Source organism: Pollicipes pollicipes, unplaced genomic scaffold (genome assembly GCF_011947565.3).
Source record: "Pollicipes pollicipes isolate AB1234 unplaced genomic scaffold, Ppol_2.1 Scaffold_4881;HRSCAF=5763_pilon_pilon_pilon, whole genome shotgun sequence".
In the NCBI taxonomy this organism is placed as follows: Eukaryota; Metazoa; Arthropoda; class Thecostraca; order Pollicipedomorpha; family Pollicipedidae; genus Pollicipes; species Pollicipes pollicipes.
The window spans coordinates 35,265,528-35,279,528 of record NW_023596576.1 but is presented as its reverse complement, the minus strand read 5'-3'; the positions used below and the strand labels follow the sequence as shown (position 1 = coordinate 35,279,528).

General features: G+C 49.8%; 1 protein-coding gene across 1 annotated transcript; it reads left to right on the top strand.

The window, feature by feature from the left end:
- The first annotated feature begins 4,706 nt into the window (after positions 1-4,706).
- On the top strand, positions 4,707-12,914 carry LOC119100303 (acetylcholine receptor subunit alpha-like 1). The gene is made up of 6 exons (XM_037223409.1): positions 4,707-4,838; positions 7,874-7,918; positions 8,213-8,322; positions 8,629-8,809; positions 9,727-10,599; positions 12,717-12,914. The coding sequence occupies exons 1-6, from the start codon at positions 4,806-4,808 to the stop codon at positions 12,912-12,914; spliced, it is 1,440 nt and encodes a 479-aa protein (XP_037079304.1). The 5' UTR covers positions 4,707-4,805.
- Positions 12,915-14,001: the final 1,087 nt, after the last annotated feature.

Sequence of the window (14,001 nt, the reverse complement as noted above, 5' to 3'; positions counted from 1 at the left end):
CCGCTCCAACTCTCTCACAATGAATCCACAAAATGACTTCATTTCTATAAGAAGCAGGCGAAATACGAAAAGGTGCACAATTTTCGATTGGCTATCGCCAATGCCCTAAGTGCTCAATGACTATGTGTCATCCTTTCGCTGGGTCCGGCTGCTCGGTGTCATCGACTCCATTCTTTCTTGGGATTGACACATCAATCAGGTGCTCAAGAAGTACAACACGTTTCTGATACCTCTTTTTCGCCTGTAGCATTACTTCACCTAGGACATATCAAAACTTCTGATCGAAACCCACGTATTCTCTCATATTTGTATTGTTTTTCGGCATGGGGAGGCGCTTCCGAAAATCAACTGCCCAGGGTCCAGAAAGTTGTAAAGTTTGCGGCCAGGGTTGTGACAGGGGACCCGGCGTCGGGACAAGATTGGTCCACGACTCCAGGCTCTGTGATGGAACCAAATAGAGCGGTTAGTCGAGGTGCGGGCCTCACCAAAGTCCATATGGCCTTAAATTGTCAGAACAGGCCCCCATATTGCGCAGCATGTTCGCCGTCCAGTCCTCGGCGTCCCACGGCGCCAATCACTCCGCCGGAGCTAGACGGCTGGAGCTGCCAACATACTGGCTGACGCTCTCGCAGAGCGGTTTTCCTGGGTACCGAGCGTCGTCCCCGTGGAAAAGGCCACCAGCCGGTGTAAATGAGTGCCGCTCACTGTCCGCGTTCAAGCATGCCCCGTGAGGAACATGAGCAGCTGGGCAGAAATTTGAGATGCGACGATCGTATGGGCGATGTACGCTCACACTCGCATGTCATTTTATCTTCGCCTGTTTGCAGTGTTTTTATTCGTGTACATTCTGTGTTAAGTAGTGCTGGTAATGATCGTTTACTTGCCTTAGTGCTTAGATGCATAGGTCTCAGGCGATGAACTTTTCTATATTGTTCTGACATCGTGTACTGGACGCAAATCCGGAGGAGCCATTTGATGGACGGAATTTAGATTGAATACGTACATACATACATACATACATGCATATACGCATGCATACACCCACATCCACACCCACACACACATACACAAACACACACACACACACCACACACACATATATATATATATATATATATATATATATATATATATATATATATGCATACATTCACACATTTATACATAAATACATACATACATACATCGGTTTTACTCTTCTTTATCTTGGGTTTGCCGCGTTTCAGATTTGGTATCGAGTTAGTTGTTCGTCTAATAATAGATAAAAAAACGTGCAAAATATAAGTTTGTATTTTAAGGTGGTAAATAGATAGTTCAGAGCTGTGAACTCTCACACCGTATGATGTAACATAATTCCGTTGAGCTATTGCTCGATGCAGTCCGTTTGGGCGATCGTGATAATCTCACAAGTTTCATGCGAACAGTAAACCAGGTAAACAAGATGCATTTAGATTTTGGCTCACCAGTTACCATTCCGGTTGGTCCCTCGCTTTGCTCACATGCTCACCATTTCCGAACAAATGCTATTGCCCGTAGATCACGGGACCCTTTTCCCACGGGCCCACTCACGAGTAACGGGTGCCGATGGCGCAGTTGTTAACGCATCTGTGTTAAACACTGCGCATCTGGGCAACCATAAGTACGAGGCTCGATTCCTGGTGGTGCAGGCTCTTCCTGCCAAGGTGAGAGGCAGGCGGCGCCAGCAGCTGTAATGTCCCAGTGACGACTGCGACCACTTGCGAGTAGGGGCCAACCAGCGGCCAAGGAACTCTGCAGGAAATCACCGGCTGGCTGCACCACACGCAAAAAAAAACAGAGGTAAACAGATATGAGGATAGTCGGAGCAAAAAGCGGAGAAATTCGATGCTTTGTTTCCACCTTACAGCCGTTCTTGGCGGCTTTAACTCTTTGTCCTGCTCCAATAAATTTGAGAAGCCAACGCCCCTGGGCAAAAGGTGTGCTGATAAAGTCGCATGTGCTGGCCCTTGCCATGAGATGCGGCGAGGAAATACCACCGCCACGTCACTTCCGGTGCGTGGGAACATCCCGTTCTTCTAGTCATTTGTTGTAATATCATCGCATTTGGTGAGACACCCCCTACTCCCAATAGAAATCAGGGTGCGCGTTTATCCGTACAGGGAGCACAAAGCACAGTACGTTGCTCACATGTGTGGAATCCACACATATGAGCAATCCACACTGTGGTTTACTCATATAGATTGTGCATGTTTGTCACACCTTTGTCATACCTTTGCAATACAGTCCAACAATGGCGTAGCCCGGATTTCACCAGGAAGAGGTCATATCGGGCCACTATTTTATTGCCTCGGTTCTCCGTGTTTCATGTCTTCAAATCCTGCCTGGTGTTTTAACTGCCCAGAAGTACTGGGGCCGCCCCGCCGTCTACAGGTGGGTGTGTGGGGGGGGGGGGGGGGGGGAGTGGCCCTAAAAGCTGCAAGTTGGTTACACTACTGTAGTTAAGAAAACGACACATTACGATTGTAGCATTGCTAGCAAAAAAGAGCACTGAATAATTAATTTCACAATGCTCACTTGTGTTCGACTCAGGCGTTTTAGCCGGCTCAGGACCGGCTCACGGGTTTTGGGATCCGATTCAGCTCATGGTCACAGCTGTTCCAAATTTTGTATTCAACTCAGTTAAGTGCCGTTGCTTGCACTGATCCATTTGACTCACTTCTCAAGCAGCTTGCAAAATCAAAGATCCGAAGTTCCGGCTCGTTGCCTTATGACTCGTGGCGATATCATGCGTTCATATATGCATAAGCCATATATATATATATATATATATATATATATATATATATATATATATATATGCATATATGCATACATATACATATACATATATATTACAATAGCATGGAAAATAGGTGCAAATACCCTGGCAGTAACTTTGTAGTTTGAGCCTAGCAAATGCAGTGTTGCAAACAAAAGCTTTCTTGTTACCTGCTACCAACCATCTCTCTCGAGCCTCATCTCTAGGCTAAGGCGTTCTACCAAGCACCTCTGACTCGGACCCATTGGTTTAGCATGCAAAATGGACCAGACTTCACTAAAGCTGCCAGTTAGGAGTCTGCACCTGCCAAGCGCCAGCCAAGTGCACTCACATGTACGTAACCACATCTCCACTAGTCAGCATTGGCCATGGTCTCGGCAATGGCATATCAAGAACCCAACGTCAGATCGCAGTTCTAGCAATAGCGATTACCTAGCATAAGTCACAAACGTATGATGAACTTACCCAATTTAAGCAATAAGCATTACGAAATACGATTTTGATCTCATCTCACTACCAAGCTCAGCAAAAATTATTCTCACTCGATCACCGTCTTCCGGTCAGCAATGTACTGACCTGAGATGAACTTGACTGAGCAACTGAATTAGACATAGGCTAAGGTAGGCGACAAATGCTGTCTCCTCCAGGATATCTGTGCTGAGTGCGGTGCACCACCATATAAGTCGTGGAATATGGGTAAACCATATTCCACGACTTATAACTTCGGTGGCCAAAGTCTCACTTGCAAGTTGAGTGTTGCGTCGAAAAAGTTATTGGTCAAATCCCTGAGAGGTCACGTTTCACGGTATATAATCCGAGTATGAGACGAGACGACCCTCCACTATTGCAGTTTATTTCATATAGCCTTAGCAATAACATGCTGACAGCAGGTCGAGTAGTAGTGAATGAGGGATCAGATATGAACCAGCTGATTGTTGTGACGCTTGACAATGACAAATATGATTAACCCTTTGATTTTATAGGTAGCAGACAATATTTCACTGATTTTAGGGTAGATATAGGAGTGCAGAGTGTCTGTATCATGTAATATCCTCCAGTTCTTGGCCGAGATTTGGCAGACTTATGTTCAGGATCAACATCATTGTGTTTTCTGCTTAGCGTTACAATCACAAACTTTGCATTGATTTTGAAAAAAAACTTTGTAACTACTGCTGCATGCTGTTCATTTGAACGCTCAGCCGACTCAGCTCACGACTCACCCCCCCCCCCCAAAATTGACTCATGAGACGAACCATGCTTCAACTTGAGTCGAACACAAATCTGCCACAATGATCAGTTAGCTATGTACTGAGAAGAGTTCTTGCCGTAGTCCACCTTTCAACATGTCAGGAAACGGTGTCAGAGCAGAATGCATCGCGTGCGGACGAAGAGAGCGGGTTGGGAGCAGAATGACCGGAGGGGGAGGGGGGGGGGGGCGCGCATCGCGTCCCCGAGTCGCCGCAGCTACCCGGCCGTCGTGCGCTCACCGCTCGGTGGAGAGGGGGGGGGGGGGGAGGTCATAGCCCCAGAGCAAGGCACGCGGCTCCGTCTAAGTGCCCCCACGGGCGGTCATTGCGATACAGGTCACGCCGTGGAGGCGCGAGTCACCTGCCACCGTCGCCCGGTGGCCGGGCTGGCCGCGCGCCCGCCGGCGCTCGCCGTGAATCATGCAGAGCCCGCTTGGTGCGCCGTGACGGTGCGCGGCTGAGGTGAGCAGGGGGGGGGGGGGGAGGGTCTGCAGATAGTCCGGAGCTGCCGGGAGCGGCCGCGGGGCCGGCGCGCCAGCTGGGCGACCGCACCCTGGTCAGACGGCCGGCGCGCGGGCCCGCCGGCGGTCATGGCGCCGGCCCGTCGCCTGCTGCGGCCCTGCCTGCTCCTGCTGCTGAGCTCGCCACCGGCCGAGGTCACGGCCGACGACGACGCCGGCCGCCTCTACCAGCACCTGTTGAGCGACTACAACCGGCTGATCCGGCCCGTCAGGAACGAATCGGACACCGTCACCGTCCGCATGGGCCTCAACCTATCGCAGCTGATCGACGTGGTACGTGACGGATCGGAGGTGCGGCACGTGGAGACGGACGGGCACGTGGTACGTGATGGTGAGGGACGCCGTTTTACGAGACGGATGAGAGGCGTGGTAAGTGATGGACTGAGGAAGAAGAACACCTGACCGACGGGAGGCATGACACAAGACGGGTGGGTGGTGGGAGTCTTGGTACTTTGGGGAGGAGAGCAGTGGGAGCGGTGATAGGATGGAAACACTCTGTGGTGTGAGCGTGCTCAGGCTACTCCTTGAAAATCTTTTGCATGTAGATAGGTATAACACTCACACACACATATGTATATATACATATACATGCATATATATATATATATATATATACATAGCTAGATATATACATGTATATATGCATTATACAGGCATAATTCAAGGCCATGACGGCTTGTGTTAGCAAAGTCCGTTGCCAAAGCACAGATCCCGAAAACCGGGTAGAACAGATCCGATCGTATAAATGAGTTCGTTTCGACATGTACCCAAATACAAAGTTTCCGTGCCGTGTGGCTCCTTGTCCGGCAGTATTTAGTTATGTCAACCTGCTCTTGAGGGGCTGCCAGTTGTATTTCCATCCGTAGCGAGTTGAGCGAGAAAGAGGGTGGTCGTTCCGGTGCATGGGTAAAATAGCACGCAATATAGATATTGCGTAAAAACGCGCCAAACGCGAACTTGCATTCGCCATTGACAACTTGGTTTTACTGATACAAGGTTGGCTGTATGCTGTCACAACAGGCAAACAAGCTGATCGATGTTGCTGCTGCGACAACGTGTATCACACACCTTTAGGACGCCAAACAAAATTGCTCCATGGGAAACATCGGCATAAAACCCCTACACCTCGTAAGGTCGTCATGAAAAAACAATGTGCACTCTATCAAACATCTAGCACGATGTCTAATCCGTGCCGCAGAGTTTACCCAAAAAGGCTGCAAGTCTTGTGCCTCGAGATTTTCCACGACTTCGATGCGGCAAGCCAGAGATATAGGTTCTGGTAAGTTATGCCATAGCTATGAATCAAGAGACTTCCAAATTTTTTGGATCAGGACCACTCTGTGTGGGCCTCTAACGCAGCATGCACTGGCTCTGCTGCATGACATAAAATAGGCAGATGTTTTTGTTTTAGCTTTGACAGACAGGACAAAACGCTTGGCAAGCTTTTGGTGCGCCAAACGAATTTCATAGTCCACGCCATAAGATTGGATAGAAAATAGTTCCCGACGTTTTTGGGCGTTATAATCCTTAACAGTATACAAATCATAAATTGCATTTCGTGGCATAAAGTTTGATCTCAAAATGCTGTCAAATTTATTGTCGAATTAAAAATTTTCGTGCCATAAGCGAACCAAGCAACAAACGTTTCGTCGTGGCAAAGGTTTCACTACCTCCGGTGCGCCAAAGGTTTGGCACCATTACGAAACTCCGCTCGGGGCCGGACACTACTCGTATGTAGCAAACAAAGCCGTCCAAGGTTTGACAAGATCGTTCGGCTTTTGGCGCATGTATCTAATACATGCATCTGAGTCTGGATCTTGATTTTTTATGAATTGCAACACATGTAGATATGATCTCATGGATATGCTATAAATGGTTATTATTGCTATTGATAAATGGTTATTTTAATTATTCAGTTGACGAAGTGCGCGAAGATAAGAAATGGTGTAAGGGACAACCTAAAATTGTTTCGGCAGTTCGACCTCTGATCCCAGGTCGTGTTAAATCGAGACATTTAATACACAATCTGTTTCATTGAGCATACTGTGCATGCTCTATCGGTCAGTTTCATTGATAAAAAATAATGAAGTGATACAGCGGCACACTTTCCCACAAAGTCTTGCTGCTTTTGTCGTCCAAATGCAAACTGACAGTTACCCAACTGTTGTTCACAATGTTTTCCTCAAAATATAATTTGAAGTGCTGACAATTTTTCAGTATACCCAAGGACTAATCCGGAGCACCCCTTTGGAAGGTAACGTCGGCTGTTGGGGAAAATTCAAAAAGGTGTTTTAACTATAAAAAAACGTCGGATTTCGTTTCCTGTTACATCACGACGTGTTCAAAAATAAACTTGGCTCCGTAAAGGTTGCTTGGATGTTCATCTACGTCCAGAAATGTATTAGTTTCGTCCGACATTGTTCATCATGGGGGAGGCGACTTTTTGCTTGGTTAGGCCTTCTTGGACCCGCCCTTGAATATATTACTATTTGGGAAAATGCATTTTTAATATTGCTTAATCACATGTGAGGCCACTGATACTCTGTCACTAGGTCCAAACCAATGGACGTTTCAAGATCCACGTAACCATTTATTTGTGGTAACTAATGGACACCTTAAGCGTTTTAGTTTTAGATGGCATGCTATTGCTATCAACCAGCCTCATTACGCCTGGTGGTATTTGTTGCAGTCCGGGCCACTTGCCCGTTATTTTCCTGCATCCTTTGAAATTGCCCGCAATTTATCCCCATCTTCACTCGCCCGGTCGCTGTTAAACATCAATTTCGTTACGCTAAATATGTTTATCTTTCTTCTGCTACAATGTTAATTATTCGTTTTCATTCCCGATGTACTTACCAGCAAGGCCAGTCTCCTTGTCAAGGCTCGTCACGGAACGGCCCGTCAGTGTCCACAGGAGCTAATCAGTGGTGGCAAGGGCCTGCAGTGCCCGTACACGACACATATCAGCTATTCGTCGAGCGACGTACACCAGGAAGTTGTGCGGGATTACACAGACCACAGCAATGGCGCATCGCATTTCCAGCGTGGGCGCATGGGTGTTGATTAACCCTACATTTCTCTCTGTCTGACCTGACCTGATGAGCCAACCATGCCAATCCACCTGGGGAATTTCACATTCAGCCGCTCTATGGTGATGAATAGGTGTCCTGTGGAATTGTTGCACCGTGGTGATGAATATTGGGCACTGTCTGCATTTCAAGGAGCTCCGTGAAACTCACATAAATTTAGATAAACGACTCCACGTCCACAGCACGTGCGGCGTCATAACAGAGAACCTCTGTTCTCAGAATATGAAGCACCAGATCATGACGACCAACGTATGGGTGGTGCAGGTAAGGCCCTCCACATTTCCATTAACGCCAGTACCAGGGCTGGTACAGTGGCAGGTGGTATGCACAATGAATAGTCTACACGGGCCGGTCGTCGAAATGAATCAACTAGCCAGCAAATGGCGTTGCATCATACCCGCAGACCACAACTGCAAACGCTCCAGTTGTACAGCATCGGATCTGGTTGACCAGCCGATACCCTGACTGTTGGCACACTGGTCCGTCGTGGCCCGGATAGGCAGATAGGGGCTGCCTCTCTGTAGCCAACCACTCCCAGCGCTGCCCGCTGTGTCGCAGGAGTGGACCGACTACAAACTGTCCTGGAACCCAAGCGACTACGGAGAAGTGCGTACATTGCGCGTGCCCGCTGAGCAAATATGGCTGCCGGATATAGTGCTCTACAACAAGTGAGTTCCGTGGGCCCTGCCGGCGTGACCGGTAACTGAGCGCATCCGGCTAATGACACTGACAACAGTCAGCTGCAGGCTTTCTGGGCAGACCAGTCACGGTGGTCGTACTGTAGCAGTTTAGCGTCGAATTTATATATATATATATATATATATATATATATGAATAAATATATGTATATAACTACGGAATTGTGCATGTAAATGGGCCAAGCGTCTCCAAGCCGGCTTAAAGCGCGCCCGCCTTCAGATGACTTCCTTGGGTGCTTGAGCCGTCCCATAGTTCAAGATCCGCTCTGTTCGCAGTGCCGACGGTAATTATGAGATCACCATCAAGACCAAGGCGGTCCTACACTTCGACGGACGCGTGCGCTGGAAGCCACCGGCCCTCTACAAGTCGTATTGTCAGATCGATGTCGAATACTTTCCCTTTGACGTACAAAACTGCTTCATGAAGTTTGGTAGCTGGACGTACGATAAGTCCAAGGTAGGCTACGAAGGTATGGCTCACGGACTCCGTCACATTTGCCACGTGCACGACCACCATTTACAAAGCAGGACACTGCAAATCAAGCTAAGCCAATAAGAGAAGCAGCTGTTGATTTGGAACCATCCATTTTCGTTGGGCTTGCGTGCCATCGCTAACTTCGCGGAAGTTTTCCGTGATCCTTGGAGCATTGTGAATCCACCGAAAGGTTTCTCAGAGGAATCCACTGAAATGTACGTCTTGCGTGAGCCAAGCAATTTAAGCTATACCGATGAGTCCTGCTGCCCATTGCTGTTACGTTCCACGATAAGGCTGATCTGTATCCCACGGATAATACGACGCTTGAGTGCCCACAGACAAGAGTGCACATATGAAATATGTCCACCGTACCCCTGAATGCCAACTCCTGCATTGCTATCCATAAAGGCATTCGCATCACTCAGTTGCAACCAAGCAGTTCCGAAAGTGGAAATAATGGGAAGTTTTAATTTGATCCATTGATTAATTGATTGTTCGGAGCCTGTGAGAAATCACTGCTCATCTTCATCACAACTGATATGCATGTTTCAGGGGTGCGAAACGCAGCAACATTCCCTGCCATTTTGTTCTGTTTCCCGTTTTACATCGTCGGAGACATTGGTGTGTCCTTTGGCCAGAAATGACGGAAGCGAGTAGCAGTTGAGCAGCCGACCCTTCCCCATCTTTGGGAAAATTTATCATTAACCACATGCTGCTACATGAAAAGAAAATATAAAATACTCCGTTCCACATCGCCACCGGGGACCCAACGTCTCCATCACTGCTGCGCTGGGGTAAACCTGTCGTGGCCATAGGTTGACTGCGCAAGCCTGTCCCTTCGACCTGTCTCGGTAGGCACCGAGAGCCAGCCCCGGTCATGACTGGAGCCAAACTTCCAGCTGGTCCTGCAGCACATCAAGCAGCTGCCTGACTCCGACCTGGTCAGCTACGGGATCGAGCTGGACAACTATTACCTCAGCGTCGAGTGGGACATCATGCAAGTGCCGGCGCTGCGTCACGACGTCTTCTACAGCTGCTGTGACGACCCCTACACGGACATCGTCTTCAACATCACGCTGCGCCGCAAGACGCTCTTTTACACGGTCAACCTTATCATTCCGTGCGTGAGCATCAGCTGCCTGACGGTGCTGGTGTTCTTTTTGCCGTCCGAGTCGGGCGAGAAGGTTTCGCTCTGTATCTCGATTCTGCTCTCGCTGACTGTGTTTTTCCTACTGCTGGCCGAGATCATCCCACCCACGTCGCTGACAGTGCCGCTGCTCGGCAAGTACCTGCTGTTCACCATGACCCTGGTGACCTTCTCCGTCATGTCCACCATCTGCGTGCTCAACATCAGCTTCCGCTCGCCGAGTACGCACCGCATGTCCGCCGGGGTGCGGCAGATCTTCCTGCAGTGTCTGCCTCGTCTGCTCTTCATGTCGCGTCCGGCGCGCCCCGACCCGGACGAGCTGGACGAGTGCGCGTTCGTCGGCGTGGACGAGCCGGCGCTCCTCTCCCGGGACGAGGCGCTGCGCTCTGACCCGGAGCCGGAGCTGACAGCCCCGCCGAGCCGTTACGACTGGGTGCGGTACGGCGCCAGCGGCAGCGGCCGACGCTCTCTCTGCTCGTCCTCATCCTCCTCGTCCTCGTCCGAGAGGCTGGGGAGACGGCTGCCGGTGAAGAGTCCTCTCCTGCTCGACTGCCAGGTGCAGAACGCCATGGCGGGTGTCCACAGCATCGCCCGCCACATGCGGAACAAGGACGCCTATGACGACGTGAGTAGCGCGGGTGCTCCTGTGCCCTGTCTCTCCCGCCCACTTCCGCTACGCACGCTATCTTGGTGGACGGGTTTCACAATCTGCTCGGCCGATGACACGCTACGCACGCTATCTTGGTGGACGGGTTTCACAATCTGCTCGGCCGATGACACGCTACGCACGATATCTTGGTGGACGGGTGTCACAATCTGCTCGGCCGATGACACGCTACGCACGATATCTTGGTGGACGGGTTTCACAATCTGCTCGGCCGATGACACGCCACGCACGATGTCTTGGTGGACGGGTTTCACAATCTGCTCGGCCGATGACACGCTACGCATGATATCTTGGTGGACGGGTGTCACAATCTGCTCGGCCGATGACACGCCACGCACGATATCTTGGTGGACGTGTTTCACAATCTGCTCGGTCGATGAACACGCGTCTGGGTGGCCGGTTGAATGCGACGCGCTCGGATGGTGAGTTAATCCATGGAATATGTCTGCTGCGGTCCTTGTCACTTTTTAATTTTATTTGGTCAAGTTCACAACAAACCTACGAGATTGTTTTCATAGCTAGCTTTAAATAAGCGTCAAGGGCTACGCTAGGTAGCACGTTCCTTAAAGCAAAGGTTGATGGGGATCACTTTAGGTTAGTGACTAGTTCCTAATTCTCTAGAAAAAGAGTGATTTGGTTTTGACCTCGGTCTGAACTTTATACCTGACCCAAGGCCAATGAAACTAGTCATACTCATGAAGTGAACTGTCTTATTGTCTTAAACCCATCTTGAAGAGGTTTGGTCTTGTGTAACAGGTATACGTGTTTTCAGCCAACAGATCGGCTGCTCAGTTGCCTACAGCTCTACCGGTTTTGTTGCTCTTAAGCCATGCCGTTTAAAATCAATTCTGGAAAAATCTTCCGGGGGCGGGTAGAGTGAGTTATACGCGAGCATGTGTTAACGTGTGCCCGGGTGCCGGCTGCCCTTTGCTCGGGTTGGGAGTCAATTTAACTCCCTAGGGTCTCAGAAAGTAAGATAGCTAGATACACCAAATTTACATGGTTAGTTGACCTGTATGTCAATTCACTTGTGTCAAAATTTGAGATCCCTAGATTATGACCTTCGGGTCTGATAAGGTCAGATAAAGTCGCATTCCAGATTAGTGTCTTAAACGCCTCCAGACCTTCTCATGAAACCGTCTTGAAGCTAGATACCTGTCCTGAGCAACGGTCTATGGTCAGTGACCTTGTTGCCTTTTAACAGTCAGAGTCAAGGTGACCAAATACCTAAGAGATTGCTCCTATTTTACCACACAAATAAACACCCAGAATTACGCTATGCATTATATTCCTAAAATCGATATGCTGACCTGGATCATTTTAGGTCAGGGACCTACTCCGACCTTTACAAGTCCATGGGACATGTCTGATGTGCTCTCTATCATTAAAAAATTTGACGTGAGTACCAGAAACTAGGCCATAAACCAAGCTCTTGAGTAAAATGACAGGTTGGTTTTTATCTCGGTCTGACCTTCATATCTGACCCTAGGTCAATGAAACACGTCGTGCTTATAAGTCCAGTTGGTGTATTGCCTACGAAACTATCTCAGACACGTATGGCTTTGTCTTACACTTTCTTGTCGCATCACATTGGATTCCCTAGAAATGCCCTCCGCTGACAGCCATGACATGCTTTTGACCTGCCGAGGTACCCTGACGTACTCAACATGTACCTTGTAATGTCAGTAACACTGCAAGGTGCATCTAATGCTAGCATTAAAAGATACGCTTTTCGATCCTCTACAGCTGTGCGAAGTTTGACGCGGACGCGCAACGCCGTCCAGAAATCATGCTGGGATTCATTGGGTAGCCAAACTGACCGCCACTCGAGCGTGTGTTAAGGTGTTCTGCGTTTTGTGATCACACGGTACATCCATCAAACTGCCTAATGCATCTTATGAGAACGCGAGAGGATCCACCTGCTGTTGTGACTGGTTCGGTGCATACTTCACTATTCCGCAGAAATAGCTGTTATCGCCCGATTGCTTCGTTCATATCCTTAATTTTCGTATGGTATCGGTCATTCAAGTGTCGTGCTGGACGGCAGCAGCTGATCGCCGACCACTCTCCCGCAGGTGAAGGCTGACTGGCAGTACGTGGCCATGGTGCTGGACCGGCTGTTCCTCTGGCTCTTCGCGCTGGTCTCGGTGATGGGCACGTGCGCCCTGCTGCTGCAGGCACCGTCGCTACACGACAACACCATGCCCATCGACCGACTCATGTCGAAGGTGGCCAGCCCGGACCTCAGCACCATGGGGGCCGAGGACGTCTGACGCCTCCTGGCCTCCGAGACACGGGCGCAAGGGAGCTCTGGGGAAGCGTGGGCGAGACGTCTGACGTCTGACGCCTCCTGCGCTCTGAGACACGGGCGCAAGGGAGCTCTGAGGAAGCGTGGACGAGACGTCTGACGTCTGATGCCTCCTGGGCTCTGAGACACGGGCGCAAGGGAGCTCTGGGGAAGCGTGGGCGAGACGTCTGACGTCTGACGCCTCCTGTGCTCTGAGACACGGGCGCAAGGGAGCTCTGAGGAAGCGTGGACGAGACGTCTGGGCTCTGAGACACGGGCGCAAGGGAGCTCTGAGGAAGCGTGGGCGAGACGTCTGACGTCTGACGTCTGACGTCTGACGCCTCCTGGTGCTCTGAGACACGGGCGCAAGGGAGCTCTGAGGAAGCGTGGACGAGGGGACACGCGCACGGAGAAGGTCGGAGCTCACACGACCTCAGGGGCGTGGGAAGACGTGGGTTCACACGGACCCGGCAGCATGGTCGTAAGGGGTCGGGCTCTCACCAGCTCTGGCGGCGGCGTGAGAGCCTTAAGGTCAAGTAGTATCAGAATCATGGGAGGTGTGTAGAGCAAGAAGACAGAGATGAACGCGAGATGACAGCAACCAATTGTCAGAACGGTCATATCAGTATTGCCACTACCAGCTCGGGGGCCAACAGCCTGCAGTGACATCAGCATAAAGGAGTTACCTTTAACGACCATGAAATGTAAAAACTGAGCGACGGAAAACTCCACGTATTGCTGGTCAGTGGAGAAAAATGACAAAATATCAACGGGAGCCTCTTTAAGTACTGCGCAGCACAGTCATGAAAAGACTGTGAAATGAGTGTCCTGTGCTCACAGAAACAGAAAATACCTATACACCACATCAAAAGTTTTTCTTTCATAGATGAGACGCTATGCATCAGTGTTCCAGAAAGTCCCATGACCTACATATATCCGGGATTCCTGGCGCTGTCGTGATTCGAAATTCTGGATCAACCAGACCAAGCAATAATTCTAGATGAGAAACAAGCGAATTTCAAATGCGGGTAAACGTAACTCCTTGAGCTATGCCGCACTTAAGATCCCGTTGC

Excerpts from the sequence above, each read along its gene's own strand:
- LOC119100303 (XM_037223409.1), top strand. The coding sequence starts at position 4,806 with ATGGGCCTCAACCTATCGCAGCTGATCGACGTG. Across the intron at positions 4,839-7,873 it reads TATCGCAGCTGATCGACGTG|AATATGAAGCACCAGATCAT; the intron begins GTACGTGACGGA and ends CTCTGTTCTCAG. Across the intron at positions 10,600-12,716 it reads ACAAGGACGCCTATGACGAC|GTGAAGGCTGACTGGCAGTA; the intron begins GTGAGTAGCGCG and ends ACTCTCCCGCAG.